Source organism: Corvus brachyrhynchos, unplaced genomic scaffold (genome assembly GCF_000691975.1).
Source record: "Corvus brachyrhynchos isolate BGI_N302 unplaced genomic scaffold, ASM69197v1 scaffold56, whole genome shotgun sequence".
In the NCBI taxonomy this organism is placed as follows: domain Eukaryota; kingdom Metazoa; phylum Chordata; class Aves; order Passeriformes; family Corvidae; genus Corvus; species Corvus brachyrhynchos.
The window spans coordinates 8137060-8163911 of NW_008238664.1; the positions used below are offsets into that span (position 1 = coordinate 8137060).

The 26852-nt window shown below is 41.7% G+C and overlaps 1 protein-coding gene across 1 annotated transcript; it reads left to right on the forward strand.

Moving 5' to 3' along the window:
- Positions 1-14: 14 nt before the first annotated feature.
- On the forward strand, positions 15-26852 carry SLC5A8 (solute carrier family 5 member 8). Its single transcript, XM_008636536.2, is given in 16 exon segments — positions 15-594; positions 2633-2698; positions 6624-6675; positions 8160-8227; positions 9066-9220; positions 10615-10755; positions 14751-14880; positions 16360-16448; positions 17762-17874; positions 19172-19239; positions 19532-19618; positions 20646-20839; positions 21998-22101; positions 23812-23830; positions 23832-23868; positions 25355-26852. Coding segments are annotated over 16 exon segments (1788 nt in total). The 5' UTR covers positions 15-261; the 3' UTR covers positions 25487-26852.

Consider the following 26852-nt stretch of genomic DNA (forward strand, 5'->3'; position numbering starts at 1 on the left):
GCCTCCTGCCTGTCCCGGGGCGAGCACCGCACCGCCCTGCACCTGTCCCGGCGGGAACACCGCACCGCACCTTTTTGCTTCTCTCCCGCTGGTGTCACCGCTCCGCACCTGCCCCAGTCCCCGCGGGGGACACCTCCCCGGGGGCCGTCCCCATCTGCTTCCTCCTGCTTAGGCCACCCCGTGCCAGCCCTGCGGGGGCAGCAGCAGCCCCTCTGATTTTGGGGAAGATCCTTGGTTCCAAGGGTGAGTTCTTCCAGTAGAATGGGCCGCTTCACTGTCTGGGACTATGTGGTTTTCGCGGCCATGCTGCTCATCTCAGCCATCATTGGTGTCTACTATGCCTTCGTGGGAGGGGGGCAGAAGACATCAAAGGACTTCCTCATGGCAGGCCGCAGCATGACTGCCCTCCCGGTTGCACTCTCCCTCACTGCCAGCTTCATGTCAGCCGTCACGGTGCTGGGCACCCCTGCTGAGATCTATCGCTATGGTGCCATCTTCTGCATCTTTGCCATCACCTACGGCCTGGTGGTGCTATGCAGTGCCGAGATCTTCCTGCCCGTCTTCTACAAGCTGGGCATTACCAGCACCTATGAGGTAAGGTGGAGTGGAAAGAATCTCTCCCCAGCTTTTAGGGAGCTGGGGGGCTTCTTGTGCCTGCTTTCTACATGTCTGCTCTCCATTTTTTCTTCCCCCAGATTCCCTGCACTCTGGGCTGTTCTACATCACCACACTCCTGAGAGCAGGCTGTAACCCTCTCTGTCCCCAAGCCTGCCCACACTGTCTCTGCAGACTGGTGATGTTCAACCCTGCTGCCTTAGCTCAGGAGCTGTGTGTCATACCAGATTGGTTTCCTCACACCAGATACTCAGTTCAGTAGGTGGATTAATCCTAATGCAGCTTGGATGGTGACATGTCATTAATCATCTGTAATTAATATAGCAAAACCAGAGTACAAAAGCATCTACTATAGGAACCAGAGTTCTCTTATCATATCACACTCTCTTCAGATTGGTTTCTTAAGCTTAGGTGCAACCACAAAAGTCCCTCTTTGGCAGAGTACATATTTGTGCTGTTCCTAGAGATTTTGAAGAGACTCCTTGTCACCTGAGGCTGTTTACTGAATGTCTTCTCCATCATGACTAGACAAGGAGGTCAGCAAGTGCTCTGTGTCTGTAAAAGTTTTCTTACTTTCACCAAAATAAGGCTGAGCTGGTCTTCAGCCCAGCATGTACATTAAAGCTATAGCCATCAGCACGCAGACATCTGGGGTAGTGGGACAGTCACAGGTAGAGTCTGGCAGTTTTGGGGCGGGGAAGCATCTGGTCAGTGCTTTCTTCTGATTCAGAATGTCCGTACAACCTGTTTATCTTCCTGCATGGAGATGGTTCCTAGCTGCAGATTTGGGAGCAAACTGCTCTTTTTGCAGAGGACTTTGGGAAAGGAGCATTGGTGCAGGTGAAAGTCCTTGACTGGCTACTTTTTAGCACTTTATTACACTAAAGAGAGGAATTGCAGCACTGGAGGTTGAAAACAAGATTTCTGTCAGTACATTTAGATAAGAATTCACCAACAGAAATCTCTGGTGTCTTCCAGTGTATTTTAAACTACTAATCTTTGGACTGTCATGATGATACTTAAATAGGGTTCTTTTAAGTAAAGGCTTATGATCATGACTGGAAACTCACTGATTATCTCAGCGTTGAATCAGAGTAATGCACCTATAAAAGATACATCTTCTATTTGTGGGCAGAGTTCAGATTTTTAACAACCTTTTGTGTCTGTCCAGGAGTTCAAGACTGCTTCCTTGTGTGGGCATGCTCACAGATCACATTTTAAATGCTCAGTTCGTGAGGGAGCACTTTGAGGTGCTTCAGTGTTTATTTGTGTTGATTGAACAGATTCATCAGGCGAATGAGATCTCTTTTGTACAACCACACACCAAGATGGTTGTTAGTACAGATGGTAGTAAGAAATCTGTTCTGCAGCATGACAAACTCACTTAGAGGTTGTGCTATTCCAGGCTTGGTAGAAAAATGACGGCTCCTGTTTCGCAAAAGGCTAAATGTTGACTTACCAGTAGAATATGGCAGGCTGCCTTGGGCAGTGCAGAAGGTGAGGTTAACATGGGAAGAAGCTGCTGACCACTGAAAATCTGCCCTCTCTCACAGCAGTTCAGATGGACACATATAATGGCAGAATTTCCATAAGACATAGGAATAGTCACAAAGTTTTCTTTCTCTCTCTGATTTCACAACATTAGTGGATTCTATTTTTTGGCTGACATGTCATTGTCAACTTTCAGGTTTCCCTGTGCAGAGTCAAGAGTTGGACTTGATGATTCTTGTGTATCTTTGTCCCTTTCAATGATTCTGTGATATGTCCTAGTCTTTTCTGTAAATTCCCTTATATAGTGACTAGCTTATGTCTACTTCACTTACTTGTGTGTTATTACCCAGTGGTGTGGTCTGTAAAGAAATATCAAACCAAGTTGAAAGAGATATCAAACAAGGGGACTCTAGGAGTTTTGGCCATTCATGAAAATGTAAAAACAACACTCTGTATTACTCATGATTTCATTCTAGTTGTATCAATAGTGCCAAATTTCAGTATTTGTTTGTTCTTCTTTTTGCAGTATTTAGAACTTCGATTTAATAAGTATCTACGCCTTTGTGGAACGATCCTTTTCATAATACAAACGGCAAGTAAACTTCAAAGCTGTTCTATGGTCCTTGGGGCCACCGGAATTATTTGGTTGAGTGTAACTGGCTGTTTTCTCTGACCAGCTGGTGAGGTTACCACAGTGCTTGGGTGGCTGGGAGCAGAAGAAACAAAGCTCCTTCTGCTCCACAGCAATGAGGTGGGGAGAGGATGCTGGGCTACCTGCCTCTTGAGTCTCCATGGGCACTGCTGAATACCCACAGCAGTCACTTGAATCAGCACCACGCCAAGAGACGAGCGACCCTTCACTACAGGATAGCAGTGTGAAGAGCAGTCATTCGCTTGCCTACTGGAGAAACCCACAATGAGTTCAAAATGTCTATGTGCCCCAATTATCTACAAGCATCAGTTTTCATCCTCTGGTGTGCAGATTCTCGAAGTCTGACTAATTCTCAAGGGTCAGCGAAAGGTGACAAAACAGGCTGTCAGGAGCTGTCATTTACTTACTGCACAAGGGTTTGCACCACCACCACCACCCCTGGAGAAACCTTAGGTGTCTGCAAACTGATAAGTAGAAAATTACTGCCCTGGGGAATGTTAAACTAAAGCAATCTCTGAAATTATTGTTGGTACAGTTTGCTATATCTGGCCCTTTCAAGGAGGCAGTACGGGACCACAGCTTTTAAATGTAAGTGAGCATGTGTCAGATGCACCAGAACAAAAATGTGTTCTTTTCACAATTTTGAAGTGGACTTTTGGGGTAATTCAAAGTAAAGATGACTATGCAGTCAGAAAGTTTTTTAAGTTACATGCTTCTTTTTGTCCATTTTTGTATTTTTTAAGGCACACCAGAAGTTACAGGGCAATCACACTTGCACCAGTAAGATGGTTCCCAATGCAGTGCTCATTACTTATTTGAGCAGTGCTGCTTAGCTGGCTTTTACAGACACACAAGCTCATGGTAAAAGTAGAGTGCTAGCATGTGTGAAACCTGACACTGTTTCACCAGCAAATATGAAGACATCACAGTTGCGTAAGTTAGAAAAGCTAAGCACAGTCTTTGCTTGCAAAGATGAGAAAAATAATTCTATGCAATTTAAATACATGCTCAAGGAAATTAACCAAAGAACTATATGTGTCTTTCTCTGCCAAGCACTTACAATTTAACTTGAATAAATTAAATAATAGTGAGGAAAGAAAACCTCCCAAGATCTTAATGGTGCAATTTTAACTCTTCTGTTAATATTGGCATATACTTTAAAGAAGAAAAGGATATATAATAATACAACCAAAAGAAACCTACTGAAGAAGCAGAAAGATTGTAGCAGTCCTATTTAAATTTACACAAAAATGCAGTCAGAGTCGTGACAAATTTTAATTTCTGATGTTTCAAAGCTTCTGGCACTTACGCTGTGTATGAGAAAGCCACAAGTTCTCAAGCTGAATCCCTTGAATTAACAGGCTTGAAGAGATATGAGTTTGACTGATGGACTATTAGAAGGAAAAAGAATTGGCTTGATGATTACATCCAAAGCATTGCAGTCAACAGCTAAATATTCTGATGGGAACCAGTAATGAGTTCCAGTATGTACTGGAACCAATACTGTTTAATACCTTCATTAATGACATAGATAGTGAGAATGAGTTCACTCTCAGCAAGTTTGTGGATGACACCATGCTCAGTGGTGCAGCTGATTCGCTAAAGAGAAGAGATGACATCCAGAGGGACTTTGACAGGCTTGAGGAGTGGCCCCATAAAGTTCAATAAACCCGTGTGCAAGGTCCTGCACATGGATTGGGGCAATTACAAATATCGGTACAGATTGAGGGATGAGCTGATTGGGAGCAGCCTTGCAGAGGAGAACTTGGAGATACCAGTGGATGAAAAATTTGACATGAGCCAGGAAGTCTGGTCACAGCCCAGAAAGCCAATTTTATCCTTCACCAAAAGAAGTGTTGCCAGCAGGTTAAAGGAGGTGATTCTCTCTGTCTGCTCTACTCTTGTGAGACCCCACCTGAAATACTGCATCTACCTGTGGGGTCCCCAGCACAAGAAAGACATGGACCTCTTGGAGAGGGTCCAGAGGATGACCACAAAAATGGTCTGGGGTGTGGAACACCTCTCCTGTGAAGAAAGGCTGAGAAAGTTGGGATTAATTGTTCAACCTGGAGAAGAGAAGGCTGTGGAGAGACCTTATTGCAGCCTTTCAAAGGGGGCTTATGAGAAAGGTGGAGAGAGACTTTTTACCTGTAGTGACTGGACAAGGGATAATAGTTCTAAACTGAAAGAGGGTAGATTTAGAGAGGTTATAAAGAAGTTTTTTGCAACAAGGGTAGCGGGATACTGGACCAGGTAGCCTGGAGAAGAAGTGCAATGGCCCCTCTCTGGAAGTGTTCAAAATCAGGCTGGATGGGGCTCTGAGCAATTTGATCTAGTGGAAAGTGTGCCTGTCCATGGCAGCGGTGCTGGCCTAGATGGTCTTTAAAGGACCATTCCCACACAAACCATTCCATGATTCTGTGTTTCAGCAGCACACGCTGACAGTCACTGTATGGACAGCAAGTCAAACATAGTCTGGGCTAGACAGGTGTCAGGAGCTGGCTGGGGAGTGATGCAGGTAGTTCTGAGGAGATACTTGACAGGGACTAGTCAGGACTGGCAGCTTTTCTTGTCATGCAAGCTACATATGAAAATCTAGAGAGGACTCATGGCACTGAGAGAAATAAGCATGCACACACAGTGGCAGGGAGTAGCACACAGGTAGGAATAACTATTTCCCCAATGTCTCCCCTATCCTTTCTGGCATGTGCCTGTAGCAGGTGTGCAGCAGGGGCTCAGGGCAATTAGGTTAGGCTGGGTGAAGCAGCTTCTCCATACTAATTTCCTCATAAAGCTAGAGAACTGCTCACTCCCGTTACCTCTTGGCTCTGTTCCCAGCATAGCCACTGGCCATGTGGTAGAGCTCCACCTCAGGGACTGCATTTGATCTGCTCAAAAGCCATGGCAAGTAATTCAGTGGTTAGCAATCCTGCTCTGGTTTGCCACCTGTGCCTAGGGTGGACACTTGCAGGAAGGGCAGAAGCTGGTGAATCCTGGATGACATCTGATTCTGCTGTTTTTCCATGCCCAAATCCCATCCCTGTAAATCAGAAAGTCAGAATTCTGAGTCCAGCCATGGAAAACTGATGCATGTCAGCTCACGACCTATCAGTGATCTAGATGCTTTGAATCAAGACCACTGACCTTCACAGAAGTCATCAGCACATTGCAGGCTGTATTCTCCTGACTCTTGTCACAGCTGAACTTGTGGCAGTATTACCAGTGATAAAAAAGCAAACAGGATTTAAAACCATATACAAAGAAATTGTAGAGGATATCAGTGTATGAATCCCATTGTGCCCGCAAAAGTAGATGGAGTTAGCTCCTTGGTTTTTCTGTATTTTTACTGTGGTTGAGAATATAATCACATGTGGCTTCATTTTACATGATGAAGGTTATATAATTCCTTGTAACGCTATCTGTAATGACCAACTAATGTAATATTTTGTGCTCTTAGTCACATGAATTATAGCTATATACTGAGAGGCATATTGATCTCAAAACTGAGGAAATGATAGTAATAGATTCTTTGACAAACCATGTGTAAACCTCATTGACTTCCTTTTGCTCTTGTTTCCTTTGCAGTTTTAAAGGAATAAAATAAGTTAATTATAAAAGTCAGGAGAAGATGAAGATGGATTTTGTATTTAGGAGTCCTTGGTATTCGTTTTAAGAACACTAGGCTGTGAGGCTGCAGAGCTTATTAGCCTCAGACATTTGTCTTCTAACTGGAATTATTTGCCAACAGTTGTGAACTAGGAAACATAGACTACATAGATACTTGAAAAGAAATCATGTCAGAAAGCTATCACCTTTCCAGGAATTTACATTTCTTTTGATCTTTCCTTTTTTTCTCCCATTCTAGACTTTATACACTGGCATTGTCATTTATGCTCCAGCTTTAGCACTAAATCAAGGTAAGATGAGTACACTGCAATTATATCCTCTACTGATATAATTTCTGCTGCATATAATACTGGTTTGGTGGGGGTTTTTTGGTAATGCAACACCTAAAAATATAGCTTAAGGGTTGACTGTGAAGTCTTTTAATGGGAACTCTGTAATCCTAGTCCCTTAATCCTACCTGTAAGGAATTACAGAAGAGATTTATGGAAATACTGGCTCTCATTTACTCTACCTCTGATGCAATACCTGTAAATAATGGCTTATTCAGAGAAGTTGAGAAGACTTAAGTAAATTTTGAAGGCAATGCAGGCACTAAAGACAAATTTAATTCCCCTGGTTAAGTGCTGTTCATCAAGATGAGAGCAAGGCAAAAGTTCTGTAAATATGATTTTGGGCTGCCTGGAATGGTTTGATGTGGTCTGTCCTTTTTCCAGGAAAACCAAATCAACAGCAAAGAGATTGTTAAGATGTTTATTGTGATATTTACAAAGTGAAATATTTCCATTTTCTACTTCACAATGACTCTTTGATTTGAAAATGAGCCACATTGATTTCTAAAAGGGCAAAAGCTTTTATATGGAGCCAAATTCAACTTTTAATCTGACACCATTAATTTGTTCATTTGGCAAGAAAAGGGAATAACAAAATGCAAATAAAAAATGAATCATTTTGGCTAGAATCAAGTCACAGTTTTTTTCCTCATAGAATGTTTTTTTTTGCCCTGTTCATTGAACAAAAAGGAAGAAAAAACCCAACACTCTCTGTACTGGTTTCCCCCAGTGTGTAAGTCCCACAGGTTTTGTGGCTTTGATATTTATATTTGCCTTGCAGATACATACTAAACCAAGCTATGACTTAGCTGGCTCCTAATTAGAATAACTTAGGTTTTTTACTAGTTTTGTTTCAGTGTTTCTCATTAGCCTGAGCTGTCTGTCGGGGAGCCCCCTCATGCCCTGCCTGGCAGCAGGTGAGCATGCCTTGCTGGGGCAGTGACAGCGTGTCTGGCAGAAACGTATGATCCTTGAGAGAAGGAAGAATAAAAGAAAGGCTTTTACTCTGATGCATTTCTTCCAGACAATGCTTGAACAACCTTGTCTCTGTGCAGAACCCCCATTCTGTTTACTTGCTTATATCCCTGCCCAAGGGCTGGGTAGCAACTACACAGGTGTTTCAAGGAAGGACATGCATTTAATAACCATCCTGAGCTGGGACATATGGGATGTGTTGTTTGGCAGCACTCACATTAAAGGCAAATAGCTTCCTAGATCCTGAAATAAATCTCAACTTTTTAGCAGTGTCCAAATCTGTAACTAAACTGTTTCAGTTTTAGAACTGGTTAGGATGAATCCCTTGGTTTAGACACACTAAACTTTTCATTGCTGTTTGTACCTCCTACTTTTGCATTTAACTTATTTCTAGCTTTTTTCAATAATTGACCTTCAATGTTTTGTCCCCAATGCCTCATTCACACTGATGCCATTTCCCTCTCTTTCAGTCACTGGCTTTGACTTGTGGGGTGCAGTGGTGGCAACTGGCGTGGTCTGCACATTCTACTGCACACTGGTATGTGGGCCCCTACCTGAGAAAAATCTGTTCCTTTCACCACTCACATCAAATATGGAATTTATTAAAAGTAGCCTAATAATCAGGTTACTCCATGGAATTACATTTTACAGGTGTAGCTAGAGGACCATATGCATAGGCAGCCACTATGCAACTCAAATCTTTTCTGTTATGTTACATTCAAACTTCTGTTGTTGCTGAAAGAATAGCAAAAAAGGTAGATTTCCCTTTCTAAAAATCCTCCTGTGATTTTTCTTCTGATCTAGTAGGGTTTTGCTGTGCAATTTTTCAAACACCTTCTCAATGCAATTGTAACAGTCTTGTGTGTTATTGAATAGAGCCACTGAAAATAGCGTGCCACATGAACAGATTGGTCTTTAATTTAGTGTTAATTGAGCAAGTGTCTAGAAATGATGAAAAGGAACCTCAGTGACAAATTTATTTGTCTGTGTTGGACTAAATCATGTTTATTTTTATTCAGATAAACGGTGTACCTTCTGGAGTTAGTGGTACTGTATAGAAGTAAGATGAGCACTGTCTGAAAATTTATCTTTTGAAACAAATTTCTGAATAAGGTTATGTGGCACAGGAAATACTGGATTAAACTATGTGTATAGCCAAAGTAAATTCCAGAGCACTTCAAAAAAGGGCCAGGATGTCCTGAGTAGGTTCCAGAGTACAATTCTTAAAGACACGAGTACAGAATTAGTTCTATTAAAGAAGAAGATGAAATTCATCTGTTATGCATAATTCAGATGGTAATGTTTCTGTTAGTTGAGAGTGCAAAGCAAGAGTGCTGTTGCCTTGTTGTACCTGATGCATGCTTTTGCTCTTGCAGGGTGGTCTGAAGGCAGTGGTGTGGACAGACGTTTTCCAGGTTGGAATCATGGTTGCTGGATTTTCATCTGTGATTATACGAGCTGTGGTGGTTCAGGAGGGAATTGGACGCATTGTAAATGATTCCTACCATGGAGGAAGATTAAACTTCTGGGAGTGAGTTTGTACTTGCAGAGGATGTGCCTCTCTCTTCCTACAAATAGAGCTCATGTGACTGACTGTGAAATTAAACTGCTACTGAAGGAGGAGGAAGGCAGAAGTTGTGACCCAGTTTATGTATATTTTTAAACAAGCTTACCTAGTTTTAGGGATATTTTTTAGGTTTTACACCATGCAAAATCCTGGAAAGAGAAAAACGTTTTTACTTTGTCAAGTAGGTGTTTTAAGGATACATTTGGGATTCCACTGAAAGAGAACAGTGAATAGGAGAGGACAGTTGTATTTATAATTACAATTTGCAAACAGCTGATTTGGCATTTCAGCGAGTGGACCAAAACAAATGGGAAAATAATAGTTTTTGCCTAATCTGAAAAAGAGAAATGTTCTTCTTTTCCTCAAAAGAAAAAATAAAAGTAGTTTTAACAGTAATTTAGCCTCCCTTTTTGTAAGTAGTCATAGCCTAAAAGTATCACTTTACAAATGCAAGAATATTCAGTCTGACTGTGTTGAATCAAGGACCATTTTAAGTAAAAAAGTTATTGTACCTTTGATGAATATAAGATTCTTCTGAGAACCTTCACCCAGTGGTATTAGTGAAAGTTTAGTATGACAAGTATTGTGATTTGTCCTTTGTCTGTCAAGTCACAATATTAATCAGGTTGTTCTGTAAAATTCTTCACCAAATTCTTCAGTAAGTAATTTATCTGTGGGTATTTTTTTCTTCTTGTGAACTGTAATTTATTTCAATCTGTTTGGCTCATTTGCAGTGATTGTACTGCATTGATTCTTCTCCCAATCACAGAGTTCATGGATGGAAAAAGAAAAGGAATAAAGGCATGTAATATGTGATATAAAACTACAATATTCACCAAGATGAATATAATTTAAATTAGTGGCTTAAAAATAATAATTGTTTATGGCCACCTAAAATCTGCTATTTACTTAGAGCTAAACCAGCAGAATGTTTTATAGAGGCTCTGTCCACAAAGGCTGGGATTGTAAACACACCTTTATACTGGTGTTAGACTGATGTCCCTCTAGATAAGCAGCCATATTACACTTTTTACTGCAGCATCATTTCATCACACCCATCACAGGCATCATACAACTTTACATAAGACTGTAGTCTATAGGCAAATAAATCTCTCCAACTTCACCTTTGGACAGTGCAGAGTGTTTCATTGGCTCAGGATATCAGCTCTTGAGTTTTAAAATTTGCTTTCTGTGACTTCACGTAAAGTTAGAGTAACTTAATGTCCAAAATCTGGCCAAATTAAGAAAGTCTGTGTGAGAACAAGCACGGAGAAATCATTTCTTCTAAGCATAAAGGTTAAAAGGTTAAAAAGACTTTCATATTCTGAATTTGTTTTCTCTTTTTCCTCTCATTGTAGCTTTAATCCCAATCCTTTGCAAAGGCACACCTTCTGGACGATTGTTATAGGTGGGACTTTCACATGGACTAGCATATACGGGGTTAACCAGTCTCAAGTCCAGAGATACATTGCTTGCAAAAACAGATTCCACGCAAAATTGTAAGTCTGTCTGAAGTAACTGTCTGAATTTAGCAGTGGCTGTTCCTTGTAAGAGATATTTTTTTAGAAGAAATGTAGGGGTATTTTGTCTATATAAATTGCATTTATAAAGGGTAACAACTTTTGCCTTCTTTTTTGTGGACCAGGTAGAAGAAATTTGTACCTGTATAAGTACTGGTATATGAATTACATGTGATTGCTGTACTGCTGAACTTTGTGCCTGAATGTTTCACTGTGCCAGTATTCTCACACAGAAATAGCTGCAATAAGTTTATGTGCAACCTAAAGACCAAATATTATAGTACTTGTGCTGAAGTCTTATCAAGACGGTATCTTGAATTGCTGCTCTACTAAACCTAAATCATTGCGTGGGGATTTTGCATAAGGAAGGACTAAAAAAATTTTCCCTAACAATGAATATCGGTGTGAGAAAATCCAGAAATGCCTTATTCAGTGATAAAATTGCTGAGGAATCGTGTATTTTGTGTTCATAATAATCATGACATATTTTTTTTAGGAATTAACTGTGGAATCTGGCAGAGGGTTCTGTTTTCCTTGAATGCCAGCATTTCTGATGATCCTTTACTCTAGAATGGAGTATATTTACTAGCTCTATTATCTTACCTTTATCTTTAGTATCATTCCATTAGTTAACAGCTCAAGATTTAAGAATTACTAGTGATCTCACAAAGTTCATTTATAGAAGAAATATACAAGCACACATCATAACCATAGTCCTTATACATTCTATCATTCTATGGTACAGTGACACACAGAGAAGAAGCATTATGAAGGCTTTCACTTCATAAAGTTAGCAAAATACCCACAAAATTACACACCATTTACAACTGAAATATTTTGGTTATATCAGTAAAGGAAATCTGCTTTTCAGCCATTTGTGCTGCAGACAGGAATGAACTGATGCTCATTATTAGGCACATCTCCAGCCTTCCTTGCCACATCTCCAACGCACCGCATCGCTTCTCTGCAGTCTCTGGCACGTGGCTGGGTTCTAGGTTCTCAGCACTGCAGAGGCAGGAGGCACATCCCACATGTGTAACTCTCCCTGGAATAATTGCGTATAGGAGAACAGACACGTACATTGTGCCAGATTTGTGTGCCAGTCAGGCTGTTCTTCCCAGCACCTGCTCCACTTAGGGCTGTGCCCCTCTCTTGCACCCTTCCTACCCTCTTTCCAAGCAGAGACACCTCCAGAGAGTCCCAGAAGCAGAGTGTGACCAAAAGGAATCTGACACCATGGCAGCCTCAGGGTAGATTTTCTGAGCTGTTGCAGCAGCTTTGGCCAGGGCTGGAAGCTATCTGGTTTTGTAGAAGGTGGGATGGAATTTATAGCTCTCATATTAGTTATTGTGGAGCCTTAATCAGTAGAGCCCTGTCCTGTTGTCATGGGTGGTTGGACTCCACTGCATCCTGCTTGTGCCTCACTTGTGCAAGATATTTCCTCTGCATGGAGAAATGATTTTGCATAATAGTTGCAGCTTGTCACAACTATAAACACTGCTATTCTGTAATGACTATCTAGTTTATTTGCAAATGTAATTAAACACATCTGGCAGGTCATGTCGTTGGCCTGTACCTCTTATTGCCATTTAATCTGTACACAGAAATGCAAAATGTCATCAGATCAAAGTAATAGAGCTTTGTACCCCCATGCCATTTACTGTAAGCCTTTTTAAGACAGCACAGTAACATATCAGAGCTCAGAAAATTATTCCTTCACAGATCCCAACTTGCAGGTTTTGGGAAGGCCTTTAACAGTGGCACAAGAACAGGAATTTTCTCAGGCTTTGGGAAAGTATTTCACCCCATTCAAGAAACACCAGTAGGTAGGAGCACATTCTGTCATCTTCAAACAATCACTAGGCAAATTGAACATAATGCTTATATCTGAATGACAAGAGGCACTCAGAGCAGGAGAGCTACACTGTCAGAAAAATATGGGATACCAACATGTTTTTCTCTACTTCCCTTTCAAGGTCATCAGCTGGCATATTTCAGTGCTAAGGTCTTAGAGCCAGACTGAAACAAACAGTTGAAAACAAGCCTTCTGCAGTCACAATGCCTACCTCACCCAAACTCCACCCCATGTTACTCATGCAGAATTAGTGGAAACACCTTCCTCTGACAGTGCTACAATTTTTGTTCTCCAGTGCTTAGTCACAGGGTGTACCATGAGCTGGGATGTAAATCAGAACAAAAAAACCCAGCTCTCTGTCAAGCACTGATGCAGTTCAGAAACAAGAATTGCTTAAAAATAAGACAAACAATTAATTTTGCTTCCATGTGTTTCTCTCGACTTTCTAATCTTTACTACAGGCTCTAGGCTAATTATTCTATTACATCTGTTCAAAAAGTTGGATTGATTTTACTCATTGGTTAAATTTTGTGCTAAATCAGTTTCTGGGTGTTGTATATCAGCATAGATTATGCCAGTGCAGGAACAGCTTCAGCTAAATGGATGCAAGACATCCAATCAATATATAAGCATCTATGAGAAGAGGACTGCTTCGTTTTTACTAAATTAGTTTAGAGAGAAATTTAAAGTTCTCTTGGTTCTGTGTTTAGACCACCCCTAATTGCAAATACAAGGCAAAAATGCAGAGTTTCCCCTACTATGTGTAAATCAGCTTTTATTTATATAGGTCTTTTTTTAAGAGTTTGCATTGTGCTTGCCAATAACTTTTCTATTGTATAAAACTGATAGTTCAATGAGTTAATCCACATTATGCCTTTCTGAAAATGTCCATTTCAATGTCTAACAAGGCCTATAAAGTTAGGTTTACTTCTTCATTAATCCTGCTGGTCTGCTACAGAAATACAAAGGCTGTTGCCCCTTAGCTTCCTGGGAACCAAAAGCACTAGAAGGCCTCCTGAAGCATTGCAAGCATGGATATATTTGCACAGAAACCAAAGGTCCTCTCAGAGGAAGTCTTACCAATTGGCACAGGTCCAGGGTATGTGATCTGTCAGGAAGTTATATCACTATCAGTGATACACAGATAACCAGGAGGCAACTGCTGGAAAGGAACACTGTTTTTCAAGGTCTAGCTCCCAGTGGGTATGTTTGCTTGAACTGACCACTGTAGGTGAGAAGAACTTTGTGACCCTGGAGATACCAAGAATTTTGTGACATCACATCAAGAGCTTAGAAACGTTTGAGAAAATCAGAGACTTAGATCTCTTAGCAAAAGCCCTCACTGAGCAAGGAGAACAATGTGTTTTTTACTGCCAGTAGAAGCTGCCTGTTGTGTGGCAAAGGCAGCATTAATGCCTGACGAAAACACATTTCTGGTCTCACCATTAGCTGAAGCTGAAGCTCACATCAGGACGTGGGGAGGTGATGGACTTTCTGGTACTAAAGGGGAAGCCTTGACCTTGTTGATAAATTCCTGTTCTCTGGAAGTGGCAGCCAGAGGCAGCTCCAGACCAGGTCCCAGGTCCCAGTTTCTCATTGCTGATTCCCACAGAGATTGTCTCAGGAGGAAATGGGAGATTTGTAGCTTTACAAGGACAACTCCAGCATTGCGTAAGCATGATACTACAGCTCCAGAGGCAAAGGAATGCTGGTGCTATCAGGTACTCCACACTTGGATCTGGGGCACCCTGCCTTACAAATCTGCTTTGGGTTTGTCAAGGGGTGTGGCATGGGGGAAAGAGCATCCTCTGACCTGCTGCCTGCAATACACAACTTGTACACATAATGAAGTGTGGGGATCGCTCCCACCATCTCCATTGTCAGGGGACAAGTGCTCAGACTGTGACACCAAAACCAGAAGTGACATTTGTACATTTAGAAATGTGGTCTCTCTCCAGGTGAAATGCTGGGAGTCATACGGTGGCTCCCTTGCCGTTAGGCAATCACTGACTAGGGGGTCTCCTCAGTGCAGGCACGGTCACTTTCTTGCTTGGCCCTGGCAGGGTCCTTTTGTGGGATGTTGAGCTGTAACATGGTGTTTCCATGTGTGTTGGTGCAGGTCCCTCTACATCAACCTGGTGGGACTCTGGGCGATCCTGGTCTGTGCCACGCTGTGTGGGCTGGCCCTCTACTCCATCTACAAAGACTGTGACCCATGGACGGCCAATCAGGTGTCAGCACTCGACCAGGTAGGGCCCCACATTCCGGGGGAAGGTGGTGAGAAGGTATCCTTCCTCTGCAGCCGTAATAACCAGACAAACGCTGTTCAAGAGTCAGGGAGTTGGAAGTAGTGACATGCTGGAGTCCTGTTGTCAGGCTGAGACCACAGTGTGAGGGAATAACCTGGAGAAAGCAGCAGACCCATCCTTGGCACTGGTTAATCTCTGCATTTCCCAGCCATCCTGGAGCTGCAAGTCTCTCAGCACTTGGTAAGGTGAGCAGCAAGGAGAGCTGCAAAGTGGAGAGCGCTCAGTCCACCCACCCCTGCAAATGTGTGGGTTTTTCACCCAAAATTGGTTCCGGAGGGCCAGCATTGTACGAAACTGCTTTGAAGAGAAGTGAGGGGAAGACAGCAGCAGTGCCCTTGTGAGTGACTGCGGGGTCTGGTGAGCTGCTTTGTGCCATCTAAATTCCTCTGGGCTGATGAAGGCAAAATCCTTTTCAGATTAAAAACATACTTGTTCCCAAAGCGCACACCTGGAGGAAGGCTCTCAGCAGGCAGTTCTTTGCTAGTGATGGTGAATCCTTCCCTCCTTTGGAGGAGAGATGGGCAATCAAACTGTGCTGCAGAGAAACCACCTCACCACGATGGTGACCTCTCCCTAAATAGACCTTGAGCAGCATGTTTACCTGAGGAACAAGAGTTCTGGCAGCCCATAGACTGGCCAGAGTCAGGGCCCAAGGCAATCAAATGAGTTTTATTTGTATGTTTAAGCCTAAGATAATCACAGGCTCTGAATAGTGCTCCAATGGACAGTAGCTGGAAAGCCAGGAGAAGAACACAGACAATGGAGGATCTGAGGCAGGACCACTTGGTCTTTAAGGGTAGAATAAAATAAGAGCCAAGGTGGAAACCGGAAGGAAATGAAGTTGCTCCTGTCAGTCAAATTCCTTTGGTAGAAGCTGAAAGCAAGATACTAAAAATATCAACTTGTCTGTGGAAAAAAAAATGGTTCATAGGAAGAAAATCTTAAAATTCCTCTCTCTTTCCAGCACTCAGCTCTTGCAAATGTCAAAAAATAGCACACAGTTTCCAATAAGGAAATTGATCTCAGGTACCAATATCTGAGGTTATTGGACTGTATATAAACCCCTTTTTGTGGAGTCAACAGCAGAAAAAGCATCTGTGGCACCCAACCCCCCCAAGAGAATGATGTACAGTACAGACTACCTGGTGCCCAGCCCTAGCTTCCTATACCATTGTCACTGGACAGCAAGGTCCTGATGGCATGGCACCCCAGCTATGGGTCTCAACAGACTCTCTGTATCTCTAGTGGGCATTTAAGGATTGGTTTTCTCTGTAGAAAACCAATAAATAGAGCAAGATAGGACATTAAAAATTAGATCAGCTGGACAGAATGCCAGTGAGAAGGCTGTAAAAAACCAATACAGTGATAAAATGAAAAATTAGGGCAAGATGGTAATATTTCTTAATCTGAATTTTTCAGCTAATGCCATACCTAGTGCTGGATATCCTGCATGATTTTCCAGGAGTGCCAGGGCTTTTTGTGGCTAGTGCCTACAGTGGGACATTAAGGTAACTTAATAATCTAAAATAATAAACTACTATCTTTTTTTTTACCTTTTTTTGTTGGAGCTAAAGTTGCATTTATACTAAAACTTGTGTACTTGTTTCTTTGTCTAGCTAATTTCTATTCTTTAAAAAAAGCACTATAACCTCTATGATGATGCAGCTTAAAAATCCATAGTTTCCCAGATATGGGTCCTAGGACTCAAAGCTGTTTGGAGTTCCCTACTAAAAGCATGAAGAAACAGCTAGCCACATGTGATGTAAAAAACACTAACAGATCCTTCTCTGTGCTTTTAGAGCCCCTCTGCTATAGGAATTTTTGAGTATTATAAATGGGTGGTTACACCAAATAGCTACAGTTGGAGAAATTTCCTATTGCTCATCTTTAATTTTCCAGTTTCAAAGCTGCATAATTTCAAAGCCATTCCTCACCCCTGATCTTTAGAGACTTCTTTACAAGAGTTCCTGGGCCTCCAGTTGTCTTGAATGAATCTGATGAAACAACAATCACTATATATCACTATATATTTTTACTATAGGAGACAGATTGATACCCTTCTGTCCCATACTGGGGAGTTTTTTGTTCAGCTTTCCCAAGGAGTATCTTTAAGGAACATTATCTCTCTCAAGGAAGGCTCTGAACAATAGTAAGCAGATAGAAATTAAGAAACTTATGAATGCGACACCAGAATAAGGGGTTTTTTTTGTTCTGAATACTCATAGCTACATAAATAAAGGGAAAAGCCAAAATACTTGTTTTCACATGCTGAAGAAAAGCTGGTGGCTTGCAAGAGCAAGGTACACATAGACAAAGGATCACCTGGTTTGTGCCTTAGGAGTGCTGGTTTCTCGGACCCCACAGGGAGCCTGCAGTAGTTCAGTTTGGACTAGATGCCTAATTTTTAGGTGACCATAATTAGATTATCTGAATCCTCCTCTGAGAGTGCATTAAAAGTAATTAGTGATGTGCGAATTTTACCTACCCAGATATATACTGTAGGTCATTTGTGAAGGTATCATTTATACCAGTAGTGTTTACAACCTAGCCACATGTAATAGATATGTCTATTCAGTTCTCAGGCCCAGCCCAACTTTTCATCAGTATATGCCTTGTCTTCACCAAGAATAATTATTTTAAACAATTTTTCTAAGCTGTTAAGTGCATCACCTGGAATAATAAGTTATTTCAACCAATGCAGCTGTTGCATTAGTTTTCTGACACTGTTCTAGACAGTGGCAGTTTCTCTGTGCCAGTAACCTGTTATCTACTATTTCAGCTTCTAAGATATAAAATATTGTATAAATCTTGCCTTCTGTAGTACGGTGTCCTCCAGCATCAATGCTCTGGCTGCTGTGACTGTTGAAGACCTCATTAAGCCCTACTTCAAATCGCTCTCTGAAAAGAAGCTGTCATGGATTTCCATGGGGATGAGTATGTCTGGAAAACATTTTTTCTGCTTTTATTATGAAGCGAGGGCTTGATTCAGATCTTGCTTATGACAGTGTATGTCAGGAGTAAGTCATTCACACCAGTGGGACTATGTTGGTACAACATTTTGGGGACATAAAATGAGATGAGTAGGTTTTACACAAATGGGGGACAAATGAGTTTAAGGAAAAAAGGAAACTATCCTGTTTGATCTTTAATAAGGAAAGATGCACTGCTTCTGTGTTAAGTGTTGATTCGCAATTCTACAAAGCCAAATATCTCTGACTTAAACACCTTCCATTTTTCTTTTGTCTGTCAAAAATGAGAAGCAAAGGAAGCTGTTCTGTAACAAATATTTTGAATTGATATGCAAGCTGTAGCATTGTGTCCCAAAAATACTCCAGAGAACAAGAAATTTCACATCTTCTCTGACATACTCTCAGATTGTCACTCTGTTTAGCTCTTCTGCTTAATGTAACTCAAAAGAGAATCAGAACTAGGCTGAGCAGATGGTTTAAATCTGTGAAGTGCAATTGCCATGTCTGCCACTTGTACTGTCTGTGACCAGCTGCAGGTGTAGCCAAAGAAAGTGTTTGTAGTAAACATGGGAATACCTCAGTCCCAACATGGTGTCATGGCCCATACCAGTAAGCACAGCAGACTGGTGGGAGGGTAACAAGTATTAAATATTTTCACCCAAGAGAAGTTTCTTAAACGTTGCAAACAATGCTTATGCCAAAATTGTTGTTTGTCGTATCATGAGTTGCCTGACACATTGCAATGAGTGAGATTAACCTCTTGCTAGAGCAGTGAAACTCATCAGGGGCGGAGGTGAAAAAACAAGTAAGCCAGTGTTACGGCTCCTGGAAAGAGATACTATGTCCTGGTGACCTGGGATGTTTTCTGTCACTGTGCCAGCTCCCAGTGATCTGCATTTACTCCTTTCCTCTCCAGACTTTAGACTGAGAAGTGAAAATTGTTCCCTCAAAATAAGGACAAGGACACAGGAGATTAGTTGAGAAATATGAAGAATAAGTGGGTTATTGCCACTATGACTAATCCATATGGCTGACATTTATTAACTAATCTTTAGTAATACACAGAAAGAGGATTTTGTCAAGTTTGCATGGTCTCTTCTTAATGTAAACAGAAACCTGACCTTTTGGCCAATTCAGGCTCTCTTAGAAAAACTCCAGGTGTTAGCACATTTATTTGGGAGATGCTGGGGCCACGGAAACTTTTCCCATAGTGATTTTCAAACTTTGGCAGATTTACACATTGTTCTGCCTTTCACACACAGGCCTGTTTTATGGTGGAGTCTGCATTGCTATGGCTGCACTGGCATCTCTTCTGGGAGCCTTGTTGCAGGTAGGTGTCATACAGCTTTTTCAAGCCCATGTTGAATGACCCAGAATAAATTATGTAAGAAAATAATTGCTGGATACCATGATGAGATTAGTTTTTATTCTTTTTTGGGTACTGATGTGAAACTGCCCATGGCTCAGCCTGTTTTAAGCATCCATATATCAAATCCTGGCAGCTGAGTACACACCACTTTAAAAAGTCACATAATTTCTTTCTCAACATCTTCTCTTATGCCACTTTGGAGGCTTTACCTTCCTTGCACAGCATCTGATAGCAGACTTTCTTCCTTCCTCAGGCAGCGCTCAGCATTTTTGGCATGGTTGGTGGTCCCCTTTTAGGACTGTTTGCCTTGGGAATCCTCTGCTCCTTTGCAAATGGAATTGTAAGTAGAAATTTAAAGACCTGTTCATCCAAAATTTATTGATAATTTTGGGCATCTCCTTCCCCCTTTTCCACCAATAATTTGATGTTGGGCAGCAAGGGAGATGTCTTTGATACTTTCCATGAGGACATGTCTCCTTGCTCCCTTTCTTCCTTCTCCTAAGGAAATGACGAACAGAGCTGTATAGGAACTTGAATTTTCATCCCCTGAAGAGATTTACATGTCCAGACGGGGGAAAATAATCTGAACAAAAATGAAACTTTGACAAGGATTTCTTAAAACCGGTTTTGGAAGCAGGGACAACGCATCTTGAGATATAGCTGAACAACCAGTAGGCTCAGAGAATGCTGGCCTGTCTGAGCAAAAGGGAGTCAAGCCAGGAAAATGGGGTCTAAGCACTTGCAGACCAAATTGGGGTATTCTCAGAGTGCTTCAGTATTGTAAGATTTTCATTTCCAGAGGAAAAAACTTTTCCATCAAAAAAAGGATTTGACAAACTTTGTTAATATGGTCCATGGGTTAGTCTGGCGGGATTACTAAATAGTAATTCTGCCAGGTTTACTAATCACTGATCTTCACCTCTTTACAGTTGCATATTTTATATATATATATACTAAAGTAAAAAAATAAAAAATTTACTAGCTGTCAGCCAAAACCCCACTTACCCCTGATGTAGGAGAGACTTTTTGCTAAAACAAGTCACATGAGGAAATTGAAAAAGTGCTTCTGTGTTTGTTCAAGGAGGGCCTCAAATAAAGCAGGATTTTCCCATATACCATGCAGGCCAAAGTTATCCTTTGATTGTAAAGATCTACCGGCCAAATAAAAAGAGACCTGTGAGGAAACATTGTATTTCCCCAAAGGGAAATGAAGTAAACTCCCCAGCACTTCCCAACTGTATATTTCATTTCTGCTATGGAAACTACAGGTTAGATTATCTTGACTATTTCTTACTCATCTAGTTGTTGTTTCTTTCAGATATCTTTTGCTTTTCGTGTAAATTCAAGTTTCACTTTTTGTTTTGCAGGGGGCATTTGTGGGTCTTGTCAGTGGCTTCACTATTTCACTTTGGGTTGGAATTGGATCTCAGATTTATCCTCCTCTTCCAGAGAGGACCAAGCCACTCTATCTCTCGACTGCAGGCTGTAATATATCCTCAGGAAATATAACATCAACAGAAATTCCATTAACAACGGTTTTCAGCACACCAGGTGCAGAAAGGTATATGAGTTCATCAGGTGCAGTTCAACAAAGCATGTGTTTTTTTTAAGCAACACAAACATCTGTATTTGGGTTATTATAACTATCCTTTTCTGGTTTACCTACCACACTGTTGGAGATGCAGCAGTTTTCCTATCGGACTAAAGTTTGTCTGAGTTATCCCAGAACAGAAGTCAAAGTGAATCTTCTTATTGATCTGAAAAGTTTCAGTTCAATATTTGAGTTCAAAGGCTTGGGCATGCCTTACTGTGGACCACAGTTTTAAACAAAGATATCATTTATAGTTACTGGGTTAACTTCCACAGTCTGTCACATGAATTAGAGTAGTTGGCAGTTAAAGGGCAAAATGCCAGTTACCAGCTCTACCTACAGCAACTTTGTGCAGAATAGTTCTATTCAGTACATTCAGAATGGGCACAATATAAGGGATTTCCTCTGCTCTGCAACTACCAAATGTCTTACTCTGGATGATCATAAATAAGTTTAACAGTTACGAATGACAGTATAGGGAACAGCAGGAACAGGAAAAAACTGAAAAAACATATTTCTAGGGTTTCCAAATCCTTACACCTTAGAGCATTGTACAATCAAGAGATACCCTGACACACACCTGGGTGCCCAACATCCGGTTTCATATACCACACCTCTCACATGAGCCCTCCAGCATTGCTCCTGGCTGTGGGGAAGCACCTGTTGACACAGAGCACAGTCAGGAAGAACAAAATAAGGTGTGAAGACAGTTCCTCTATTGTTTTTGGCTGTTTAGAGCTGTGTGGGGTTGATTTCCTTGTTGTTTTTTTTTGTGTCCCTTCCTTCAAATAACATCACCCTTGCTAAAGAAACTAATCCCTTCATCCAGCTAACTGGAGTGTTCGGCTTTGCACTAGATTCATAGCAGAGACAGGACTGTCCTGTTTTACCTGCTCTGTCTCATGCATTGCCTCACTGTACTGACTAGCCTCGTCTCTTACAAAGGAACCTGTTCTGCAAATTTTGGAACAAATTTTCACTGCATGTATATTGTATGGAGGTAGCTCAAGATTACCAGGTCACTTGGTTGAAAAGTATCTCTGTATTTATACACTGTCTGGAAACAGACATTTTCAAGTTGTTTGGAACAAGAAAGGAGAGATTAACACTTTTTCTGCTTTATTTCAGGCCTGCCCTGGCAGACAACTGGTATTCTTTGTCTTATCTCTACTTCAGCACGATTGGGACACTTGTCACAGTAGTTGTGGGAATAATTATCAGCCTCCTAACAGGTACTAGTTCCAGAGCTGTGATTGAATGTGTCTTAGATCTCTTTCAAACTAAGATGTTCTGAGAGCTGTCACTGCCACAGCAAGTGCCAGTAACCTATTGCAAACCCTGTGTAAAGGTTACCATCCTACATCTAATTTCCTCCCCTCAGCACTTCTGCATCCCACTCCTGGTCTTTGCTCACAGCAAAAGTTACTACAAGTCTCTAAAGAGAAAGAAGTTTCAGCATATTTTTAAACCTAAGGGACAAAAAAAGAAGAAAAAAAAAGGATGTCTGTCTTTCCTGTTATATTAGATGCCTGCAGAGGCTAGAGGTTTAAGAGCTGTCCCTGAACATGGCAACAACTCCAAGCAAGGCTATACACCCATGCTTCCAGAGAACAAAAGCAGTTTTACTTTCAGTGAGTTCAGAGCACTCAAGGGCTGTTGCCTGCATCCACAGAGTGCACGCTTTTCACCACATTCCTCAAGAACATGCCTAAGAGCTGCAGATCTTCTGCATGGCTATTTTAGCTTCCTTCTCTTTCCCAGTACTTCTGCAAAAAGGGAAACCGCAGCATGCCATGGGTAAGACTGGGGAGTTCAGTTCCAGCCTATGGCCTCACTACTCTTGCATCCAGGTCAGATGCAAAGTACATTTGTCATTTACCTCATGCATGGCAGAAACAGCAAAAAACCAGCTGTTCTCACAGCTTTACCTGGTATCCCCAGCCAGATTCATGTAACAGCCCTCATCTTTGAGGCCGTTAGATCTCAAATTTTTTGACTGATCTACAACCACTCCAGGACTATGAAACTCCAAACTCAGTAGACAAATTCACTTCCATTAATTTCCCTGTGCCTTACAACTAATAAGCACAAGTTACATTTCTGCTTTTCTACTCTTTTCCTTCTCAGTTTTTAGATTTGCTCCCCACTTGCTTTCAAGCACATGCTCTTCCCACTGCTATAGTGATGCTTGTAGCCAAATTTTGCTTTTTACCAGGTAGGGATCAGGTTACCTACAGGCCATAAAACTAAGCATGAAAACCAGACAACTCACTAAATCCAGATGAGAACTATTCAGCCCAAGAAACAGAAGCACAAAAGAGTTAACCCAACCACAGTGTCACCATGCTTCTTGTGGAGCAAGATCCCATTTAAGCATCAGGTGGCAAGGAGAGCTAATTCCCAGCACCTGCATCTCTTTTGTTTCCTTCCCAAGAACAGGTAACCTTCCATGCCTTAAAAATACCCAAACATCCCATTAACCCTCATCCCCCCACCTTGGGGGTGCCCTTAAGTAATTCACTATAAAAATTGCTGGTGAGTTTGGAGACAGGAGTCTTGCTGACAAGGAGCTGAGAACTGGAGCTCAGGGTTTAGAGCAGCACTTGGTGCCACAGCTCCTGGACTGGCAGAGTAGTCCCAGACATCATTATATGGGATTCATTTCTGGTGATTGCCAAATTCATTTTTTTTTTTTCAAAATAGAAAATCTGAGGAGGGTCTAGGAAACTAAGAAATAGCTAAGGCATTTCAAATAGACTTTGAGGGATCATTTTATATATTGAGAGGTACAGGATGAAGAAATGGTCCCTAAGGTCTGTGATGGCTTGAAGGCTTTTGCTGCATGACTCTGTCCTGCTTGCCTGGCCTGGTGCCCACAGCTGGAGTCTGACACATGGTTTGCACGTGTAAAGCTGGCTGACTAAAACCTGCTTGTTTTGTAGGAGGACTAAAGCAGAACACAGTTCCTGTCCAACTTCTCACGGTCTGAAACTGAGCAAGTAAGTGTAATTGTGCATCTCTGATTTAAATCAATCTTTCCTCCTGGGGACAAAGGCAAACAAGTGTTCTGGCTTACTTTTTCCAATGGATGAATAGCACCTGATACTGAATGATAGGACTACCTGCTTTAAGGCAGTACCAGAGCACAAGGCAGGTAGGAGTAAGGCAGCTGCCATGGGCAAGGAAGCTCTGTTTTGCCACAGCTTAACTTCAGTCAACAACAGAGCAGCAAGTGAGAAAAGGGACAGTTTTCTCCATGTTTCTGCTAAAATACTCCCTAACTGGCCTCTGAGAAGTTCCCCCAAGGTGCACTTTGGATTCAGCAAAGCTTCCTTTGTTTGTGAACATGTGTTCTCTAAGGTCTGAATTTGTTTGTAACTTTGGCTACTGTTTGAGGGAAGACATTTCTAGTCAGTGCATCTGTTTCCTAGCTCTCACCCTAACAAAAAAGAAAAGGGGAAACATTATTGGGTAATAACATCCCTTAGAAGGGAGAATACAAGGAAATTATGTTTTTTTAAATTAAACTACAGATCACTTTTCAATCAATATCAGCTGAACATTTAAGCTCAGCTTTGTTAAGTGCTCTTCAAGTGCTGCAGTACAGGCAATAATCATATCTTTAAGATGGTCGAGTTTGCAGAATGTTTTTCCTCGATCCTGATGACTCTTTCTGGTATGGTCCTATGTATTTCAGCTTCTGGATAAGAACATCAGTGTGAAAAAAGGGATATTTTACCATACTACTGTAATGCTGTTTGTCCATGTCAGAACTGGAGATCAACTATCCAGTTACTGTCATTCACTGTCATTAATGGGCCAACATCTGTTTCCACTGTCTGGGAATTTAATCCCTGAAGTCTTTTGAAAAAAACAAAACAGTCCACCACACACATGGAAGCTAATGTCCACAGCCATACTTATTTTATGCCTGGAGTCAGAAACAAGTATCTGTCTCTTATATGGCTAAGAGCTGAATAACAAGTGGTTGGCATCACAAATAATGCAGAAAGTTGATGAGATAAAAAAATCAGGGCTAACTAAGCAACTTTCTGCACATGAAAGCTCAACATCTCATTATATTTAACAGAAATGTGACAATGATGCATGTTAATCTGCTCTTCCTGTCAAAGATGGGGCAAGGATGAAAGGTGGGGAGTCAATAGCTCAAAGACCTGGTGGTGACATATCACTAGACATGAAAACAGCAATTAGAACTTTGCACACCCAAAAGCACTTTAGACAATTTGCAGGATAAGAACATTTTGTGTGACAAGAACATCTTACACAATTAGTACCTTATGCAATTAAAACTTCCCATGCCCCTAGAAAAATACCTTCTACTGCAATGAGTAAGTATTTGTGCTCTGTTTTCCTGCAAGGCACTCTGCATGTCAGGCCTGACTCTGCTGGCCAAAGAGAGATCAAAGAGAGGAAGACTGTTCCTTCTGCTTCACAGCATGGCTTTTCTCTTTTGTTTTTTAGCCAGAGAAAGTGGAAGTGTTGAACTGGAAACCATTTACCATGGGAGACGAAGGAACTGACAACCCTGCCTTCAGCCACATTGAAATGGATGTTGCAAGTGATAAGAACAAAGTCAATGGCCTTCATATATGACACAAGGGCATGTCAGCCCACGAGGACGGTTTTGTTCATGTAAAGCACTGTTGACATTCCTGGTCTGGGTCAGTTACCAGCTCTGCTGGGGTCATGGGCAGGCATCTGCTGAGCACTTCGTGACACCATTGCCCTTGCGTGACCTTGACATTAGTCAAGAAAGGAATCAGGTTTTTCTTGCACTTCCTCACTTTCTCACTCTGGTTCTTGGTGACAGAGCCTAAAGCAATGTTTCTATGTGAAATATTTGCCTGATATTCTTCAGCTTCCTGGAAAATATCTGCTTTTAATCTCATTTCACCCTCAGAGTGAAATTTTTATTTGGGAAGAGTACTGTTCACCCAGATGTGGCTGTTTTTCTGGTTTGCTATTTTTTGTTTTAAGGCATTGAAAGTATGAAGAGATTAGGGTGTGGGACCATATCAGATTGCAAGAAACAGTGGGGTTTTTTTGTATGGGAGGTATATTTAGTGCTATCTGGTTCCTCTGTAGAACTGATTCTGAGAGCATATTTATTTTGCTGGTTTTGTCGTCTGTGTTTTTATTAACCCACTGGTTTCTTGGCTACCTGCACCTTCTCCTCTGTGCTCACTGCTGGAAGCTGCAAGAGTGGCTTTGGTGGTGGGTAGAGGTAAGAGTCAGTACTGTCTTTCCCTTTATGCCCTATCTCCTTCTTCTCCTCTGTCTTGCCCTTACAGAGCTGGTGCTCATGAAGAAGATAATCTTTATACACTTTTTACTCCATGCCATAGACCAGAACCACAGTAGCCTTCTACTTCATGCCCAGCTTGCTGGCCTGGGATTGTTCTTGCTCTGGGCTGGGCACAGTGCACCAGAGATGTTAATAAAGACGAGGCCCTTTTGGCTGTACTGGACAAGAGGGAAGGCTGCACCTGCAGGTGCCATAGTGGTTCTCTCCAGAGATATGAGCTGAAGCCTTCTTAGACCTTTGTGTTCATGCAGTCCTTGTTTTCACTTTGGGGATTCATGTCCAAGGTTGGTTCAGATCAGGCAAGTGTACACTGTGTTATGGCAGGCAGGGAGAGCCCCCTGCACAATTCTCCAGGATGGAGAAGGGGTCACAGAGGATGGCATATGGGGAAGGCTTTTCCAGGGCTGCAGGGCATGGAATGGCTTATGCTCTGGTGGGGCTGCCAAGAGAAGGTTAACAGGTGATCCACTCAAGACCATGCACTGCGCTGGTGTTTTGGGAGGGTGAAAATCCCCATTACTTTCTTCTCCTGCTTGCTTTCTGGTACAGTGAGGAACACCCACTGTGTTGTTTTTGTACTTCAGACTTTTACTATGGCTATACAAGAGTGTATAAAACTCTTCTACAGCAGCAAAATCAGGTTGGAAAATTAAA